The sequence below is a fragment of the Plectropomus leopardus genome, chromosome 4, assembly GCF_026936395.1.
Source record: "Plectropomus leopardus strain MGB_pleo_1.0 chromosome 4, ASM2693639v1, whole genome shotgun sequence".
NCBI lineage: Eukaryota > Metazoa > Chordata > Actinopteri > Perciformes > Serranidae > Plectropomus > Plectropomus leopardus.
Genome location: NC_142179.1, coordinates 1,097,832 through 1,117,500, shown reverse-complemented (window position 1 = coordinate 1,117,500; position 19,669 = coordinate 1,097,832). Strand labels below are relative to the sequence as shown.

Sequence of the window (19,669 nt, the reverse complement as noted above, 5' to 3'; positions counted from 1 at the left end):
TTATTAAATCAGTTTTTATAAAGTCAGTTTTTAAATTCATCTTCGGTCACAGTAAGTCTGATTTTAAATTTTAACCGTCTGAATAAAATCAGTCTCACCTGTTTCTGCTGCACAGACGCTCGTCCATCTGAGGCTGAACACTGCTCAACACCAGTTTAACAACCAGTTTAACAACCAGTTTAACAGTCTGACTGTGTCCCAGTCCTCTCAGTGTCCCGGTCCTCTCAGTGTCCCGGTCCTCTCAGTGTCCCGGTCCTCTCAGTGTCCCGGTCCTCCCAGTGTCCCTGGCCTCAGTGTTGGTCTCTGTGCTGTTTGTGTTTCTGAAATTTTCCCTCTGAAGGAAAAAAAATTCAAACCAGAAGCTGAACTTCACCCCGTCAAGTTAAAACTAACACACATCCACACTTCCTGTCTGCACCTTCAACACAAAAGCCTCTCTGTCTCTCTGTCTCAGTGTCTCCTCCTGAGGTCCTCAGGGACTCAGCGGCTGCTCTCGTCTCATGATCTTCCTCTTCAACACAGAAGCTGGACTTGAAAGTCTGTTTTTTACAGGCAGAGAGCTGAGACTGTTGATATTAAACTCATTCGATTAATAATCAATCATTAAAGCTGATTGATAATCAATCATTAAAGCTGATTAATAATCAATCATTAAAGCTGATTAATAATTAATCATAAAACCAAATCAGAACACAGACAGTGAAGTTATTGATCCATTCAGATCAATAATTACTGAACTCACTGACCCAGACTGTCCGTCAAATCTGAGGAATAAGAGCTGCAGGAGGAGGAGGAGGAGTCCAGAGGAGGAGTCCAGAGGAGGAGTCCAGAGGAGGAGTCCAGAGGGGGAGTCCACAAGAGGAGTCCAGAGGGGGAGTCCACAAGAGGAGTCCAGAGGAGGAGTCCACAAGAGGAGTCCAGAGGGGGAGTCAAGAGAGGGAGTCAAGAGGAGTTCAGAGGGGGACCATGATGTGTTTAACCAGGCTTTTATTGTGAAAAGCCACCCCTCAGTTTCCTGTGGTGTTGATTCAGAGAGTCAGGATGAGGTCACTTCCTGCTGTGTGTGTGGGGGGGAGTCTACATGTGTTTGTCATTAACAGAGTGTGTGTGTGTGTGTGTGTGTGTGTGTGTGTGTGCAGTACACCAAAGCCCGTTCAGAAAACTGACAATTTAAGGAGAAACTGACATTTGTTTACTGATGGAGTACTCAGCCCCTCTACTGCAGTACAAATACTCTGTTACAGTAAGAGTACCAGCAGCACACAGTACAAGTACTCTGATACAGTAAGAGTACCAGCAGCACACAGTAAAAGTACTCTGATACAGTAAGAGTACCAGCAGCACACAGTACTTGGAGGGACTTGAGGTGGTTTTGGGTCTGGAGCAGGTTTCAGATGTGACTCTGAGTCTGCGATCAGTCGTCCTCTTTTTGTCCACATCAGTCCAGAGGTCAAACGCTTCGTCCTCAGACTCATAAAGTTTATTGTTTGTTTGTAAATATACAGTGTGCAGCTGCAGTGGGTGTAGTACCTGCAGTGCAGTACAAGTACTCAGAAGTACTCTGATGTGTAGTTGATTTCTGAATGTTGTGAAGTTGTTGTGTTAAGTGTGACAGCTGAAGCCAATCTGTGCTAAAGAGATTATCACAGCATCACGCCTCCCTCTGTCCCTCCCTCTGTCCTCCCCTCTGTCCCCCCCGCTGTCCCTCCGTCTCTGTCCGTCAGGGTGAGTCGGTGTCCCTCGTCCCGCTGCTCAGCAGATGGTCCCTGTCTCCATGACGATCTGAAAACACAATGCTTTTTTCTGAAGGATAAATAAAGTTTTGTTTCTTCATCGTCTTGTGGAGAAGACGCACAGACAGACAGAAGACGGACAGACAGAGAGACAGGTAAGGTTATTGATTATTACCGTCAGTGATCAATAAGTGATTGTTAGTTTGTCACTTTGATCTGAAGCAGAAAGTGACTCTGAGCTTTATTCAGGTTTTTTAAATGAATTATTTGACTTTCTTCAACAGTTTAAATGTATTTTTGTGTTTAAATTCTTGTTTAAATCATTTTATTTGTAAAAAGGTTTTTAAGTTTATTATTTTTACGATTATTATGAAAAAACTATGAAGACACATTTTAAAAAGTGGTCACACTGAAATTCAGCATTTTAGTGTCTGATTTCACCTCAAGTGTGTGTGTGTGTGTGTGTAAGTGTGTGTGTATGTGTGTGCGTATCTGTGTGTGTGTGTCTGTGTGTATCTGTGTATGTGTCAGTGTGTGTCAGTGTGTCTGTGTGTGTGTGTGTGTGTGTATCTGTGTGTGTGTGTGTGTGTGTGTGTGTGTGTGTGTGTATCTGTGTGTGTGTGTGTGTGTGTATCTGTGTGTGTGTGTGTGTGTGTGTGTGTGTGTGTGTGTGTGTGTGTGTGTGTGTGTGTGTGTGTCAGTGTGTGTGTCAGTGTGTGTATCTGTGTGTGTGTATCTGTGTATGTGTCTGTGTGTGTGTGTGTGTGTGTGTGTGTATCTGTGTTTGTGTGTGTCAGTGTGTGTGTGTGTGTGTGTGTGTGTGTGTGTATCTGTGTGTGTGTGTGTGTGTCTGTGTGTATCTGTGTATGTGTCTGTGTGTGTGTGTGTGTGTGTGTGTATCTGTGTTTGTGTGTGTCAGTGTGAAAGTGAAATCAGATTATCATCAGATTTAATCTGTGTATGAAAACATGTCACTGAGGTTTTAGGGTCAGAAACTGTTGTTCTTATTTCAGCGTCAGACTGATGAATTTTGGTACTTTAATAAATAAAATGAATAAATAAATGAACAGTGAGTCAGTTTAAGCTGCGAGGCGTTCAAAGACTCTGAGGAATCAAACTAAAGTGACTCTGACAGAAACAGACGCTCAACAGCTGCTCAGCTTTACCTCGCAACGAGTCTTTAACCGCGAGTCTTTACTGACACGACATCGCCGAGTCTTTAACCGCGAGTCTTTACTGACACGACATTGACGAGTCTTTAACCGCGAATCTTTAAAATGCGTCTCTCCTCTTCCTCGTAAACTTGACGTCACATCTCTGTGACTCAGTCTGAGGAACGGCAGAGAAGAACGAGGACGCTTCATTTCCTGAAAGTGTCCTGCAGAGACCAGGAGACGTCACTCCTTTAGCGGCACAGTTCTAGAGATCCGGTGGCTCTGTAGGTCTGTGAGGGGGGTTCTAACAGGACAGGAACGTTTCAGATCATAGGTTCTACAGGTCAGTGCTAAAGCCCAATTATAGGGTTCTACAGGTGGTTTATGTGGTTCTAGAGATGCATAAGAAGGTCCTAGAGATCAACAACAGAATGCAGATGTAATGTTGGGGGTTCTAACGTCTACAGGGGGAGTCTGAGCAGGTTTGAGACACTAGACTGAAAGTGATCAGATGATTGACAGGAGTGAAGGATTCTGGGTGAATAAATGAGCGAGGAGACAGACCTCATGTTCTGTGTCTTTGGTTAAAAACAAAGACTTCTATTTTGAAGGAACACTGACAGCAGGAACATGTTGCCGATGGTTTCCTGTTCAGCTCTACGAGCAGCAGAAACGTCTCACAGAAAGGCTCAAACAACTACAGCTCCCATCAGGCTTTGCAGCAGCTGCTGCATCCTCAGGCTGCTGGAGGTGGACTGACCTGAGGACTGTCCTGAGGACTGACCTGAGGACTGACCTGAGGACTGACCTGAGGACTGACCTGAGGACTGTCCTGTGGACTGACGTGTCTCTGCTGTGTGTCTCAGGATGATGCTGAACGACAGGTGGACCATCATGAACAACAGCAGCTCAGAGCTGGACAGCAAACGACCAAACAAACACAAGGTACACACACACACACACACACACACACACACGCACATATGCACACACACACATGCACACACACACACACGCACACACACACATGCACACACACACCAACCACTGACCTGAAAAAACATGTTGAAGTTTTCATGATTTCAACAAACTGTAAACATCAAAAACACACAGACAGAGAGACAGGAAGTGGACAGAGACAGACGTGGACAGGGACAGACGTGGACAGGGACAGACGTGGACAGGGACAGACGTGGACAGGGACAGACGTGGACGGAGGCTCAGAGTGGGTAAATCCTGTTAATCTGGAGTTAAAGTGTCGGATCAGAGAGTCTTTAATCTGCAGCAGATGTCGCCTTCACTGACGTCTGCTGAGGACTCAACACAGAGAGACACCTCAGGGGACATGTCCCCCAAAACACCATCACACCTTGCCCCCCAGTCCCTGTCCACACAGCCTTCTGGTGTCCTCTGATGTTATAGGACAGTCTGTCAGAGAGCTGATGACCGAAACTTTAAATTTTTTTTCACTGAACTGATTGAAGGTGACAAGTGATCTGAGTGTGTGTGTGTGTGTGTGTGTGTGTGTGTGTGTGTGTGTGTGTGTGTGTGTATGTTTAGAGATGCTGCAGCTTCCTGTTTTGGTCTGTCGTCACGCTCGGCATCATCGCCTTCGTCATCACAGCTACGTTCATCATCCTGCACCTGAACCAGTTTCCCCTCCCATTCAGCAGGTACACACACCTGTCTGTCCACCTGTCCCTCTGTCTGTCTCTCTATCTATCTGTCTGCCTGTCCATCTGTCCTACCTGTCTGACAATCTCTCCCTGGTTGTCATTGTAACAGGAGCAGAGCCTCCTCCTCCTCACCTGTTATCTCGACCAATCCCAAAGAGTCTGGCGCCCTGGTGTCAGTGTCCCGCGTCGCAGACGGCGAGCCGATCAGCATCTTCCTGGACCCGAACTGTCCGGACTACAGCGAGAACTTCCTGCGCTGGGAGGCGCTGCAGACGTCTCTGCTGCGTGCGCTGTCCAATCACAACGCAGACGACTGGCAGGACACGGGATTGGTCCATAAGCTGGCCGAGGAGCTGAAGGTGCTATCAGGCCACGCCCACAACCTGAGGCTGGAAGCTGATTTGTTGAAAAGAGGTCAAAGTGTCCTCGACCAGAGACTGGACGGACTGCAGAGCGAGCAGGGCCGCATCATACAGGTAACTGTGACATCGCACAGGTAGATGTGACATTGCACAGGTAACTGTGACATCGCACAGGTAACTGTGACATCACACAGGTGACTGTGACATCACACAGGTGACTGTGACATCACAGAGGTAGATGTGACATCACAGGTAACTGTGACATCACACAGGTAGATTTGACATCACACAGGTAACTGACATTGCACAGGTAACTGTGACATCACACAAGTAGATGTGACATCACAGATAACTGTGACATCACACAGGTAGATGTGACATCACAGGTAACTGTGACATCACATAGGTAGATGGGACATCGTAAATGTAGATATGACAGGTAGTTAAGTAACTGTGATGTCATACAGGTAACTGTGACATCTTACAGGTATATGTGACATCACACAGGTCGATATGACATCACACAGGTCGATGTGACATCATACAGGTAGATGTGACAATCACTCAGGTGTGTCTGTCTCACCTGTGCAGGTGCTGTCTGACAGTCACTCAGGTGTGCTGAAGCTGGTCGCAGGGTTCAGTGATTCTCTGCTCAGCCTGCAGAGGGAGACGGAGAGTCTGAGGAGACTCAACACAGAGCTGCACAACCACAACAGCTACACAGGTAATACACACCATACACACTGATACACACTGCACAGGTAATACACACTATACACACTGATACACACTGCACAGGTAATACACACCATACACACTGATACACACTACACAGGTAATACACACCATACACACTGATACACACTACACAGGTAATACACACCATACACACTGATACACACTACACAGGTAATACACACCATACACACTGATACACACTACACAGTTGAATGAAGTACCAGCTTCCACACAGAATCACCTCCCGTCTGTCTCTCTGTCCATCTCTTTGTCCCTCTGTGTCTCTGTCCATCTCTTTGTCCCTCTGTGTCTCTGTCCATCTCTTTGTCTCTCTGTGTCTCTGTCCGTCTCTCAGCTGTGAGACCCAGAGACTGCAGTGATGTCCTGGTGTCCGGTGTCTCTCAGGACGGAGTTTATTCTGTGTTTCCGACTCATGAACCCGACGGCTTCATGGTTTACTGCGACATGACGACTGACGGAGGAGGATGGACGGTCTGTAACACACACACACACACACGGACACATACACACACACACACACACACACACACACACACACACACACACACACACACACACACACACACACACACACACACACACACACACACACACACACACACACACACACACACACAGACACACACACACACACACACACACACACACACACACACACACACACACAGACACAGACACACACACACACACACAGACACACACACACACACACACACACACACACACACACACACACACACACACACACACACACACACACACACACACACACACACACACACACACACACACACACAGACACACACACACACACACACACACACACACACACACACACACAGACACACACACAGACACACACACACACACACACACACACAGACACACACACAGACACACACACACACACACACACACACACACACACACACAGACACACACAGACACACACACACACACACACACACACACACACACACACACACACAGACACACACACACACACACACACACACACACACACACACACACACACACACACACACACACACACAGACACACACACAGACACACACACACACACACACAGACACACACACACACACACACACACACACACACACACACACACACACACACACACACAGACACACACACACACACACACACACACACACACACACACACACACACACACACACACACACACACACACACACACACACACACACACAGACACACACACACACACACACACACACACACACACACACACACACACACACACACACAGACACACACACACACACACACACACACACACACAGACACTCACACACACACTCAGACACAGGCACACACACACACACACACACACACACACACACACACACACAGATACACACAGCAGCAACAGTGTCCTCTGGTGGTCGTCAGGTGAACAGCTGTGAGGCGCTCAGGTTTTCGGATCAGCTGATTAACATGTTGACCTGTTTGTCATTCTGAGCTTGTTAGTGAGCCGTCTCCATGACAACACCACTAACAGGTAGCTGTGAGCTGTCCTGCTCTCACCTGCAGCCCATCAATACATAAAACAAGGTGTGTGTGTGTCTGTGTCTGTGTGTGTGTGCCTGTGTGGTGTGTCTGTGTGTGTGTGTGTGTGTGTGTGTGTGTGTGTGTGTGTGTGTGAGTTCAGGTGATCCAGAGGAGGGAGGACGGCTCTGTGAATTTTTTCCGGGACTGGGCGGCGTACAGAGACGGGTTCGGAAAAACTACAGGAGAGCACTGGCTAGGTCTGACACACACACGCACACACACACTCACTCAGTGGGTGTCAATGGCTCCAGAACCAACTTTTTGGGTTCTGAGTAAATTTTTTTTTGGTCAAAATTCTCCAAGCATTTTGAAAATGAGGTGTATAAACCAGACGTGTCCAGGTGCAGCTTCAGGTGCAGCTTCAGGTGCACCTTCAGGTGCACCTTCAGGTCCACCTTCAGGTGCAGCTTCAGGTGTCATCAGCGTACAGGAGCATCAGATCTACATCTTCACCTACCACAGTTTAATACACCTGAACCACAGACAGTCGGACAGACAGACAGAGAGACAGAGACGTTCTGGTTTGGACAGAACTGAACAATGATTCAAGAAACTCTGAGTCTGGACCCTTGAAATAACACAACTGTCTGTCTGTCTGTCTGTCTGTCTGTCTGTCTGTCTGTCTCTTTGTCTCTGTCTCTCAGGTCTCCAGAGGATCTACTCTCTCACCAGATCAGGCGGTTATGAGTTACGGATCGACATGGCGGACTTCGATAATGCCACGGCATTTGCTCATTATGGTGATTTCTCTGTTGGTCTGGACTCGGTGAACCCCGAGGAGGATGGATACCCGCTGATGGTGGACCAGTACTCAGGGACAGCAGGTATCACTGTCAGTACTGCACAGTCAGACTCTGGAGACCACGTCCACCACAGGGTTAAATTATCAGCGCCACGTGACCACGGACTGAAACTCAGCCGGTCAGAGGAGGATTTCAGCTCCTTGTGGCTCTCAGAGTGGACACGGCTGAATGTTGTTGGTTCATCTCTCTCCTCCTCAGCTGCTGATCTGTGAGAAATGCCAGAGTGACGCACTTTTATATTTACAGCAATTTGATTAAATCAACAGTGACGATACAAAGATCATCACCAGGTGTGTCACAGCTCAGGTGCTGCTGCAGCCTTCACCATTTGTCCGGATAGATTAAAAAATCGCTGCCCGTTGGCACGCCGAGTGTCAGTATTCCAATTTCTCCAAATCTGCCTGCTGACGTCTCACATCTTTTCACTCAAAAGATTGTTTTTTACCACGTTGGTAGAGCGTCCCGACACAGAGCAGCCCTCAGACTTTAATGACTCTGCGTTCCTGTTGGGCAGCAGAGTCAGCGGAGAGCGACTGTTTTCAGCTCTGCTGGGGGCGGGGCTTAAATGCAGTCTGTCTCTATACAGCACTACATGATGCTAACGGGTGTTCTCCTGTCCAGGTGACTCCCTCCTGAAGCACTCTGGGATGCAGTTCACCACCAAAGACCGGGACCAGGACCAGTCAGAGAACAACTGTGCAGCGTATTACCAGGGGGCGTGGTGGTACCGTAACTGCCACACCTCCAACCTCAATGGGCAGTACCTGAGGGGAGGCCACGCCTCCTACGCTGATGGTGTGGAGTGGTCCAGCTGGACAGGCTGGCAGTACTCGCTAAGGTTCACTGAGATGAAGATACGACCTAATACTAAACGGGACTCCTGATCATTTGATCCTAAACCTGACCCCTGCCCCTTAAACCTGAACCAAACCTGACTCCTGACTCTTAAACCTGAACCAAACCTGACTCCTGACTCTTAAACCTGAACTAAACTTGACTCCTGACTCTTAAACCTGAACTAAACCTGACCTTTGACCTTGAAACCTAATCAATAAAGCATTAATGGATGATTTTCCTGCAGAGAATAAACCAGTTAAATTGTGGAGCTGCTGTGAGTTTTTAAACCACCAGGTGTCGCTGCGTCCACTGATCCGTAAACACACAGCATGACCTCTGACCTGTGACCTCTGACCTGTGACCTGTGACCTGTGGTCAGCAGCTTCAGAAACAACAACCGTGTGTTTGTGTGTTTTATAAAATATGATAATCAGTTGTTTTATCTTTCTGATCAATAAATTTTCTTATTGATGATGTCAGAGCTGAAGGATCAATAAAGAGTTTCTGACGGACTTCCTGCTGTTTGTTTTTCCTTTAGCTTCATTTATTAACCCTTTAGGGACTGTTCCTTATTAACCCTTAAGGGACTGTTTGTTGTTAATCTTTTAGGGACGGTTTGTTATTGACCCCTTAGGGACTGTTTGTTATTAACCCTTTAGGCCTGTTTGTCTCATTTTAGTCTCTTTTCTTCTTCCTGTTGTGATAACTGTGTGTGTGTTGATGCATGTGTCCTAAATGTAGTCCAGATTGTGTATTTGAGTGTAATCAGTGAATTTGCAGCTCAGCTCCTACAATAAGTCTAAAATACATTCTTTGATGTCTTCAAAATCAAACAGTGAAAATATTTCACCCCACACTAAAAAAGGACGCAGCCACATTCATGTAAAATATTACTGTCCTCTGTTTTAAATCAGTGCTCTGAGAAACGTCAGCATCAGACCAGCTGCACGAGCGTTAATCATCAAATAACATAATTTATGATTTTAACAACAGACTCAAAAATGTCATCAAGTAATCCACGAAAATGACATGAAAAATGACATTCTAATCACACATTTTATTTACATGTAATCTGGGATGATTGTTGTTGGGGACTGTTCTTTATTTATTTATTTTTCATAATCTGATTACACAATTCAGATTACATGTAATCCAGATATACCAAACACTGTACGTGAAAAAGTAGGCACATATAAATATATGTATATAAAAAGCACCAAAAAATAAAAATATATACTAACAAAAGAAGTAAAAGAAACAAACAGCAAAATGAGCTCAAATAATAATAATAATAATAATAATAATAATAATAATAATAATAATAATAATAATAATAAAGGCAAAATAAACTGGATGGATCTCCATGGACTTGATGAGTGTGGACATGTCTCGTCTTGTTAGATTTCCTCTTTTATCATCTTTATCGTCTTTTATTGTATTTATTTTCATATTTTCTAAAAACTTCTAAAATTTGATTTATTCTTGTTGACCTTTGTATATGTACTTTGTTCTGGTCTTTTAGACTGTCCGACACCTTTCTCTGTTTGACTTGGTTGCTGATGTCTGTTTTTTTTATTCCCAGAGTTCCTGCCTTTGCTACTACTATATAAATAAAGTTATTATTATATAAATAAAGTTATCATTATATAAATAAAGTTATCATTATATAAATAAAGTTATTATTATATAAATAAAGTTATTATTATATAAATAAAGTTATTATTATATATTATGTGTCCAGGTCTGCAGAGTGTAGACAGCAGTTACAGGTCATATGAACACATGTGTTCAATATCAGTGAATGAAGAAGACATCGGCTTGGTCTAAAGTGGACATGTGAGGTTGTCTCTGTCCTCAGCGGGTCCTGAAGTCCAGCTCACAGTGAGACAGTCGGGTCTTAAATCAGTGAAAATGTGAACGGACTTCTGAATGAGACACAGGCCGTACTGCTGACGTGATGACGTAGCTTATGTAAATGATGGGGACCCGCCCCCTGGGAACCGCGGGAAAAGTGAAAAATGGCGGCTGATGGAGTTTGAAGTTCAGCGCCACGAAAACTGAGACAGAGGGAGAGGAGGGACAGACAGAGAGACAGAGAACGGAGAAGACAGACAGAGAGGCAGAGACACTGAGGTGTCCGTCTGTCCCCGTAGAGTCCAGTCTGTGTGTCGGATCAATAACGCCTGTCCACGGCTCAGAGGACACCGGGGGACACAGAGGAGCCGAGGACACAGAGAAGCGGAGGACACAGAGGAGCGGAGGACACAGAGGAGCGGAGGACACAGAGGAGGTGAGGACACAGAGGAGCTGAGACAGGTGTGTCCCGCGTCATAGCGGTGTATTATCGCTGTTTAATGGAGACAGAGGACGCCGGGACTAAAGGAGGGACAAACCGGCTGTGACCCGGGTTATTGATCTGTTTATCGGTCCAGTAACCCGGGCTGACTGGTCAAGAGGACGGCGGAGGTAAATACCGGTAATTAACGGGGGTTAACGGTAAATGACGGTAATTTAACGGTTTCATGTCTGTCGGTGCTGATGGGAGGGTCCACTGCGCATGCTCCGACGTGTCAAAACCCCCCTGAGAGTTTAGGAATGAATCACAACCTGTCTGTCTCTCTCTCTGTCCTCCTGTCTGTCTCTCTCTCTGTCCTCCTGTCTGTCTGTCCTCCTGTCTGTCTCTCTCTCTGTCCTCCTGTCTGTCTCTCCCTCTGTCCTCCTGTCTGTCTCTCCCTCTGTCCTCCTGTCTGTCTCTCTCTCTGTCCTCCTGTCTGTCTCTCTCTCTGTCCTCCTGTCTGTCTCTCTCTCTGTCCTCCTGTCTGTCTCTCCCTCTGTCCTCCTGTCTGTCTCTCTCTCTGTCCTCCTGTCTGTCTCTCTCTGTCCTCCTGTCTGTCTCTCTCTCTGTCCTCCTGTCTGTCTCTCCCTCTGTCCTCCTGTCTGTCTCTCTCTCTGTCCTCCTGTCTGTCTCTCTCTCCGTCCTCCTGTCTGTCTCTCCCTCTGTCCTCCTGTCTGTCTCTCTCTCTGTCCTCCTGTCTGTCTCTCTCTCTGTCCTCCTGTCTGTCTCTCTGTCCTCCTGTCTGTCTCTCTGTCCTCCTGTCTGTCTCTCTTTCCTCCTGTCTGTCTCTCAGTTCTTCTGTGTGTCTCTCTCTCTTTCATTGTCTTCACCTTATGACTCAGAATCAAACAGCGTCCTGTAGTGTGATGTCCTCCAGCGTGTGACAGTGTGTGTGTGACAGTGTGTGTGTGTGTGTGTGTGTGTGACAGTGTGTGTGTGTGTGTGACAGTGTGTGTGTGTGTGTGTGTGTGTGTGTGTGACAGTGTGTGTGTGTGTGACAGGCAGGGCTGTATGGACCAGAGACTGGATCACCACGGTGACACGCCACCTGAAACTGGCAGTGATGACATCATCATGTTCAGTCAGCTGACAGTCACATGACTCAACATATCAACTGCTGTCCGTCCTCGCCACCACGGGTTTAACGGCGCCCTGAGAGGGACCACACCCTCTGATGACATCACATAGGGAACATCTGTACACACATGCAAATACTGTCCTCTGATTGGCTGTGTTTCTGTAATACTGTCCTCTGATTGGCTGTGTTTCTGTAATACTGTCCTCTGATTGGCTGTGTTTCTGTAATACTGTCCTCTGATTGGCTGTGTTTCTGTAATACTGTCCTCTGATTGGCTGTGTTTCTCTGCAGGATGTTTGAGGACCTGATTGAGGACTTCTGTCCTCTGGAGTCTCCTCTTGGAGGAGGGGCTTGTCGGAGGGGGAGGGGCCTGGAGGACGGAGAGGAGGCGGATTCCAGCCTGAGTGTTGGACAGTTTGTCCTCTGTCATTGGTCGGATGGACTCTACTACCTGGGCAAGATACAGAGGGTAACACACAGTGATACACACACTAATACACACTGATACACACATTAACACACTCTGATACACATACTAATACACTCTGATACACACATTAACACACTCTGATACACACACTAATACACTCTGATACACACATTAACACACTCTGATACACACACTAATACACACTGATACACACATTAACACACTCTGATACACACACTAATACACTCTGATACACACACTAATACACTCTGATACACACATTAACACATACTGATACACATACTAATACATGCATTAATACACACTGATACACGCACTAATACACACATTAACACACACTAATACACAACAGGAAATTTTATCTTTGAGTTTGGTGTGAACGCACAGTGACACACACACACACACACACACACACACACACACTGTCTCTGATTGGCTGGTATAAGTCTCTGTGCTGTGATTGGTGGACAGGTGAGCCCGCCCAGGCAGAGCTGCTACGTCACGTTTGAGGACAACTCCAAATTCTGGGTCCTCTGGAAGGACATCCAGCACGGTAAGAGACAGACAGGTGGAGACAAGGACAGACAGACAGACAGGTGGATGGAGACAAATAGACAGACATTAAGATACAGACAGGTGGACGGAGACAGACAGACAGGTGGACAGACACACACAGACAGACAGGTGGACAGACACAGACAGACAGGTGGACAGAGACAGAGAGACAGACAGGTCTATTAATGTTTCTCTCGTGCTGTTTCTCTGTCCATCTGATGTCTTGTCTCTGAACGTCCATCATATTTTTCGTCCAATCACGGTGCAGCTGGAGTGCCGGGGGAGGAGCCTCGCTGCTCCATGTGTCGAAAGGCGGAGCCAAACTCCGACAGCCAATCAGAGCACAACAACCAGATCCTGATCTGTGGGAAATGCGGCATCGGTGAGTGAGACAGCGGGACACGTCCACACAGCTGGACATGTCCACATGTGATCATTATACTGTGTTCATGTGTGCTCTGCTTTGCTCTGTATGACATACCTGACATACATGGAGACACCAGTGGACAGGGGACAGCGGAGACAGACTTGACTGTGTGTCTGATGAGACATCCGTATGTGTGTCCTCCAGGTTTCCACCAGCAGTGCCACGTCCCTCCTGTAGAAGGCAGCGTCAGTCCCAGTCCCTGGTTCTGTAGACGTTGTGTCTTCGCTCTGGCTGTCCGGGTACACACACACACACACACACACACACACACACACACACACATACACACACACACACACACACACACACACACACACACACACACACACACACATATTTGAAAATGTGTATGAAGCCTGAGAGTATTCCTCATCAGAAAACATTTGTCTGCGTCTGTGTCTCTGTGTGTCCCTGTCTCTATGTCTCTGTCTGTCTCTGTCTCTGTCTGTGTGTGTGTTTGTCCTCCTGACAGAAAGGGGGCGCTCTAAAGAAAGGTCCTATATCCAGAGCTCTGTCAGCCATGAAGCAGGTTCTGCTGTACGATCTGGACTCTCTGGACTGGGACTCTCAGCACCGAACCAACCAGCAGCAGTGTTACTGTTACTGTGGAGGCCCCGGAGAGTAAGACCACCAATCACAGAGCAGCACACTGTCAGTGATGATGTCATCATGTACTTGTGTGTGTGTGTGTGGGTGTGGGTGTGGGTGTGGGTGTGGGTGGGTGGGTGGTGATGTCATCATGCACCTGTGTGTGTGTACAGGTGGTACCTGAAGATGCTGCAGTGTTTCAGGTGTCAGCAGTGGTTCCATGAGGCGTGCACACAGTGTCTGCAGGAGGCCATGATGTTTGGAGACAGGTACAGTCACAGCACCTCCTCCTCTGATTGAACTGATCTCCTCCTGCTCTTCCTCCTCCTCTGGTTAAACTGTCCTCCTCCTGCTCCTCCTCAGGTTTTACCTCTTCCTGTGCTCGGTGTGTAATAAAGGATCTGAGTATGTGCGCCGCCTGTCCCTGCGCTGGGTGGACGTGGTCCACCTCGTCCTGTACAACCTGTCCGTCAGCAGCAAGAAGAAATACTTCGAGCTGGATGAGATCCTCGCCTTCGTGTCTGCAAACTGGGACCACCTACAGCTCGGCAAGGTACCAGACTGATCCAAACTGAACCGGACTGAACAAGACGGATCCAGACAGATCCAGACTGATCCAGATTGATGCAGACTGATCCAGACTGATGTGTACTGATCCAGTCCTGGTTCTAATCTGTGTGTCTCTCTGTTGTTCAGCTGTCCAACACTCCTCTGGCAGAGAGGGGGCAGCACCTGCTGGACGCTTTAAACAAATACAAGAGCAAGTAAGGCTGAGCTCACCTACAGTACTACACCTGAACACACCTCTGTACTATACCTGAACTACACTGGAACACACCTCTGTGCTACACCTGAACTACACCTGAACACACCTCTGTACTACACCTGAACTACACTGGAACACACCTCTGTACTACACCTGAACTACACCTGAACACACCTCTGTACTACACCTGAACTACACCTGAACACACCTCTGTGCTACACCTGAACTACACCTGAACACACCTCTGTACTACACCTGAACTACACCTGAACACACCTCTGTACTACACCTGAACACACCTCTGTACTACACCTGAACACACCTCTGTACTACACCTGAACTACACTGGAACACACCTCTGTACTACATCTGAACACACCTCTGTACTACATCTGAACACACCTCTGTACTACACCTGAACACACCTCTGTACTACACCTGAACTACACTGGAACACACCTCTGTACTACATCTGAACACACCTCTGTACTACACCTGAACACACCTCTGTACTACACCTGAACACACCTCTGTACTACACCTGAACACACCTCTGTACTACACCTGAACTACACTGGAACACACCTCTGTACTACACCTGAACACACCTCTGTACTACACCTGAACACACCTCTGAACTACACCTGAACTACACTGGAACACACCTCTGTACTACATCTGAACACACCTCTGTACTACACCTGAACACACCTCTGTACTACACCTGAACTACACTGGAACACACCTCTGTACTACACCTGAACACACCTCTGTACTAAACCTGAACACACCTCAGTACTACACCTGAGCTACACTGTAACACACCTCTGTACTACACCTGAACACACTGTAACACACCTCTGTACTAAACCTGAACACACCTCTGTACTACACCTGAACTACACTGGAACACACCTCTGTGCTACACCTGAACTACACTGGAACACACCTCTGTACTACACTGGAACACACCTCTGTACTACACCTGAACACACCTCTGTACTACATCTGAACTACACTGGAACACACCTCTGTGCTACACCCGAACTACACCTGAACTACACTGGAACACACCTCTGTACTACACCTGAACTACACTGGAACACACCTCTGTACTACACCTGAACACACCTCTGTACTACACCTGAACACACCTCTGTACTACATCTGAACTACACTGGAACACACCTCTGTGCTACACCTGAACTACTCCTGAACTATGCCAGTACAACACCTGAACTACACTAAAACACCCCTAAACTACAATTGTATTAAACCTGAGCTACACCTGTAGTATGCCTGAGTTACATCTGTACTATACCTGAACTCATCAATCTTAACGACTGTGTCCAGGTTTCTGTGCGGAAAGGAGATCAAGAAGAGGAAGTGCATCTTTCGCCTGAGGACCAGAGTCCCTCCCAACCCCCCCTCCAAACTCTTTCCTGAGCGCGCTCAGAATGACGGAGGACAGGGCCGCAAGAAAGGCTCTGTCAGGAACAGGTAGGTCCCCCTTGTTTACCTCCAATTTGTAGTCCTGAAACCAGGTCCTAGTCCAGTTTGTAGTCCTGAAACCAGGTCTTATTCCAGTTTGTAGTTCTACAACCAGGACGCAGTCCATTCAGGGACAGGACTGAGTGTAGGACTCCTTAGTTTCTGCAGCTCTCAGATCAGACAAACACATCAAATTGAGGACTTCAGGTGATGTTTACACCTGACAGCTGATTCTAGTGTGTGTGTGTGTGTGTGTGTGTGTGTGTGTGTGTGTGTGTGTGTGTGCGTGTGTGTGTGTGTGTGTGTCAGCAGTGTGTTAGCTGACAGGAAGAAGAGGAAGTCCAAGTGGCTGTTGGAGGATGCCATTCCTAATGTAAGATTTGTCTGTTTCTACCGTCACTGCTGTTCTTTTTCTGCTGTTGCCTTCACAGCCAGACTGACCTGTGTGTGTGTGTGTGTGTGTGTGTGTGTGTGTGTGTGTGTGTGTGTGTGTGTGTGTGTCTAGAACAACGAGCTGTCCTGCAGTTGGACCTCCAACCATCACATGGCCAACATCTTTGACTTCACCCTGGACGAACTGCAGAGCCTCAAGAGGTCAGACACACATCAATACACCAAGAATCAATCAATCAATCAGCAGCGTGTGAATGTGACTCTGTAACTCTGAGAGGTCAGAGGACTAGAAAAAGTGTCGGACTTAAACCTGTGAACAAAGTGTTGAGTTTAAAGTTTTAGTCAGTGTATTTATACTTCGTTATACTGTACAGTATGATATATACTGCAGTACTACACTGTGATGTTCCTCCTCAGTAGCTCCAGTCGAGCGGTCAGTATCGATCAGGACTCCACTGATGCCTCCACCTCTGGCTCTGCCACCAGTGCCTCCTACCACTTCAGGTAACCCACAGGAACATGCCAGCAGTCAACATGCCTTAAGACGTTTTGAGGAGAGGAGATGAGCTGTGGAGCATCTCTCTCTGACCTTTGACCTTTGTGTCCTCAGAAGGAGGGTGGGCAGCAGGAAGAGGAAGTTACCTAGCAACAGCTACAGCCAGTGGGCCAATCGCAGTGAGGTGGGGGAGGAGCTCGGCGGCGAGGAGTCTGGGATGCTGGAGGACCAAGAAGCTACAAACCACCTGACCACAGACTCCTCCCACTTCTTGTCTGACTCCTCCCACCTGCACTCCTCCATCTCCTCCTATTTCGGAGTGGCGGGCAGACTGAACAATGGGGAGAGGTACCAGGTGCTGGCTCGCCGCGTCACCGCTCAGGGGACGGTCCAGTACCTGCTGGAGTGGGAAGGGACAACGCCTTACTAGGACAGAGTCTCAGGGGACGCTTTGATTCCTCCTCCAATCAGCTTTAGCCAGGTGGCTGCTGATTGGTCCAAACCACTGACAGCTTAGTGACATCACCAGTTACCCATCTGACCAGCCAATCAGATTTTAATGTTTTTATTTTATTTATGTCCCCACAAACCTGTCCACGACCCCACAAACCTGTCCACGTCCCTGCAAAACTGTCCATGTCCACGCAGACTTGTCCACGTCCCCACTGACCTGTCCATGTCCCCACTGACCTGTCCATGTCCCCACTGACCTGTCCATGTCCCCTCACCTGTGTCAGCAGTGTGTCTAAGCTGAAGTGAGTTTGGAGGAATCAAAGCTGAACTGAGTCTGTTTAAACAGTGTTAGAGCGCAATAGACACCAATGTTATATACAGCCAAAGACACACACACACACACACACACACGCACACACACACACACACACACACACACACATATATATCTATATATATCTATACACACACACACACACACACAGTCAGTAGTGTTATTTGAGTGTTTTGTATTCTACAGTTTGTGTTTGTGTTCAGTCATTTCTTCTTCTCTGACATGTTAAACAGTCAGACGCTCCTGCGCCCTGCTGCTCCCTGTACCTCCCTGCTGCTCCCTGTACCTCCCTGCTGCTCCCTGTACCTCCCTGCTGCTCCCTGTACCTCCCTGTACCTCCCTGCTGCTCCCTGTAGCTCCCTGTACCTCCCTGCTGCTCCCTGCTGCTCCTGGCTGCTCCCTGTAGCTCCCAGCTGCTCCCTGTAGCTCCCTGTACCTCCCTGCTGCTCCCTGCTGCTCCTGGCTGCTCCATGTAGCTCCCAGCTGCTCCCTGTAGCTCCCGGCTGCTCCCTGTAGCTCCCTGTAGCTCCCTGTAGCTCCCGGCTGCTCCCTGTAGCTCCCTGTAGCTCCCGGCTGCTCCCTGTAGCTCCCTGTAGCTCCCTGTAGCTCCCGGCTGCTCCCTGTAGCTCCCTGTAGCTCCCTGTAGCTCCCGGCTGCTCCCTGTAGCTCCCTGTAGCGCCTGGTCGCTCTGTATGCTGCCCTGTTGAACCTGTGAAGGTGAGGTGTGATGTCACTCCTCTGGAGGTCATGCGACTCCTCAGCAGGCAGCGGGGGGGGGGGGCAGATGACCTCTGATGACCCTTTGCTGACCTCTGAAGCTTCATATGAACTTCCTGTTCCTGTCTGAGAACTCCAGTTCCCAGAGTTCAGTACGTGGTTGTTTCCTGTCAGCTGATCTCTTGCACTATTGTTCACTATGGTTCGGTATCTATGCAAACATCTGATCGACTCACAGCCTGATAATCAATCACGGACATTAATCTGTGGTATTAGTTCAAAGCTAACGCGCCCATTGGTTTGAATGAGGAATGCTAACAGTGCTAACGGTCTCTGAGACGTTAAACTCACTCTGTCACTTTAAAGCTGCAGCTCCTCCGGCTGCCATGGTAACCACACTCCCCTCCATTGGCTGTCCAACGATTGTTTTCATCATGTGACTCTTTGTATGTTCGGCTGACCAATCAGCTGCCAGCGTTCTCTGGAATAAAAAAAACTGTTTGACCTTTGACTTCCTGTTTCTCTGTGTGTGTGTGTGTGTGTGTGTGTGTGTGTGTGTGTGTGTGTGTGTGTGTGTGTGTGTGTGTGTGTGTGTGTATGCACAGACGGACAGTGAGAGCGTGTGTGTGTGTGTGTGTGTGTGTGTGTGTACAGACAGTGAGAGT

General features: G+C 47.8%; 3 protein-coding genes across 6 annotated transcripts in view; 2 read left to right on the top strand and 1 right to left on the bottom strand.

Moving 5' to 3' along the window:
• LOC121966113 (regulator of G protein signaling 3-like) overlaps nucleotides 1-368 on the bottom strand; it is a 22,430-nt gene extending 22,062 nt beyond the window's left edge. For both annotated transcript variants that reach the window (XM_088076174.1, XM_088076175.1), the window contains exon 1: nucleotides 99-368. In XM_088076174.1, coding sequence (XP_087932300.1) covers nucleotides 99-127 — 29 coding nt within the window. In that variant the 5' untranslated portion in view covers nucleotides 128-368. The remainder of the gene's footprint in view (nucleotides 1-98) is intronic.
• Nucleotides 369-1,711: 1,343 nt separating this feature from the next.
• fibcd1a (fibrinogen C domain containing 1a) lies at nucleotides 1,712-9,432 on the top strand. Its single transcript, XM_088076173.1, has 9 exons — nucleotides 1,712-1,888; nucleotides 3,754-3,832; nucleotides 4,448-4,560; nucleotides 4,673-5,039; nucleotides 5,517-5,649; nucleotides 6,019-6,155; nucleotides 7,381-7,477; nucleotides 7,925-8,104; nucleotides 8,705-9,432. The coding sequence occupies exons 2-9, from the start codon at nucleotides 3,755-3,757 to the stop codon at nucleotides 8,965-8,967; spliced, it is 1,368 nt and encodes a 455-aa protein (XP_087932299.1). The 5' UTR covers nucleotides 1,712-1,888; nucleotide 3,754; the 3' UTR covers nucleotides 8,968-9,432.
• Nucleotides 9,433-10,706: 1,274 nt separating this feature from the next.
• phf19 (PHD finger protein 19) lies at nucleotides 10,707-19,515 on the top strand. Of its 3 annotated transcripts, none has more exons than XM_088076172.1 (14): nucleotides 10,707-11,210; nucleotides 12,625-12,802; nucleotides 13,256-13,337; nucleotides 13,608-13,721; nucleotides 13,911-14,005; nucleotides 14,239-14,387; nucleotides 14,528-14,623; nucleotides 14,718-14,907; nucleotides 15,051-15,118; nucleotides 16,474-16,620; nucleotides 16,921-16,984; nucleotides 17,117-17,205; nucleotides 17,425-17,508; nucleotides 17,615-19,515. In XM_088076172.1, exons 2-14 carry the CDS (start codon nucleotides 12,626-12,628, stop codon nucleotides 17,928-17,930), a joined length of 1,671 nt encoding a protein of 556 aa, XP_087932298.1. In that variant the 5' UTR covers nucleotides 10,707-11,210; nucleotide 12,625; the 3' UTR covers nucleotides 17,931-19,515. The 3 variants fall into 3 exon arrangements, with proteins under 3 accessions (XP_087932298.1, XP_087932296.1, XP_087932297.1); XM_088076170.1 differs by having other exon boundaries at nucleotides 10,713-11,210; nucleotides 17,422-17,508; XM_088076171.1 differs by having other exon boundaries at nucleotides 10,716-11,210; nucleotides 16,924-16,984; nucleotides 17,422-17,508.
• Nucleotides 19,516-19,669: the final 154 nt, after the last annotated feature.

Bases quoted from the DNA above. Each gene is read 5' to 3' on its own strand.
- fibcd1a (XM_088076173.1), top strand. From the start codon at position 3,755: ATGATGCTGAACGACAGGTGGACCATCATGAACAACAGCAGCTCAGAG. The intron at 5,650-6,018 runs GTAATACACACC...TCCGTCTCTCAG, and splicing joins CAACCACAACAGCTACACAG to CTGTGAGACCCAGAGACTGC. The intron at 6,156-7,380 runs GTCTGTAACACA...GTGTGAGTTCAG, and splicing joins CTGACGGAGGAGGATGGACG to GTGATCCAGAGGAGGGAGGA.
- phf19 (XM_088076170.1), top strand. From the start codon at position 12,626: ATGTTTGAGGACCTGATTGAGGACTTCTGTCCTCTGGAGTCTCCTCTT. The intron at 13,338-13,607 runs GTAAGAGACAGA...ATCACGGTGCAG, and splicing joins CTGGAAGGACATCCAGCACG to CTGGAGTGCCGGGGGAGGAG. The intron at 16,621-16,920 runs GTAGGTCCCCCT...TGTGTGTGTCAG, and splicing joins AAAGGCTCTGTCAGGAACAG to CAGTGTGTTAGCTGACAGGA.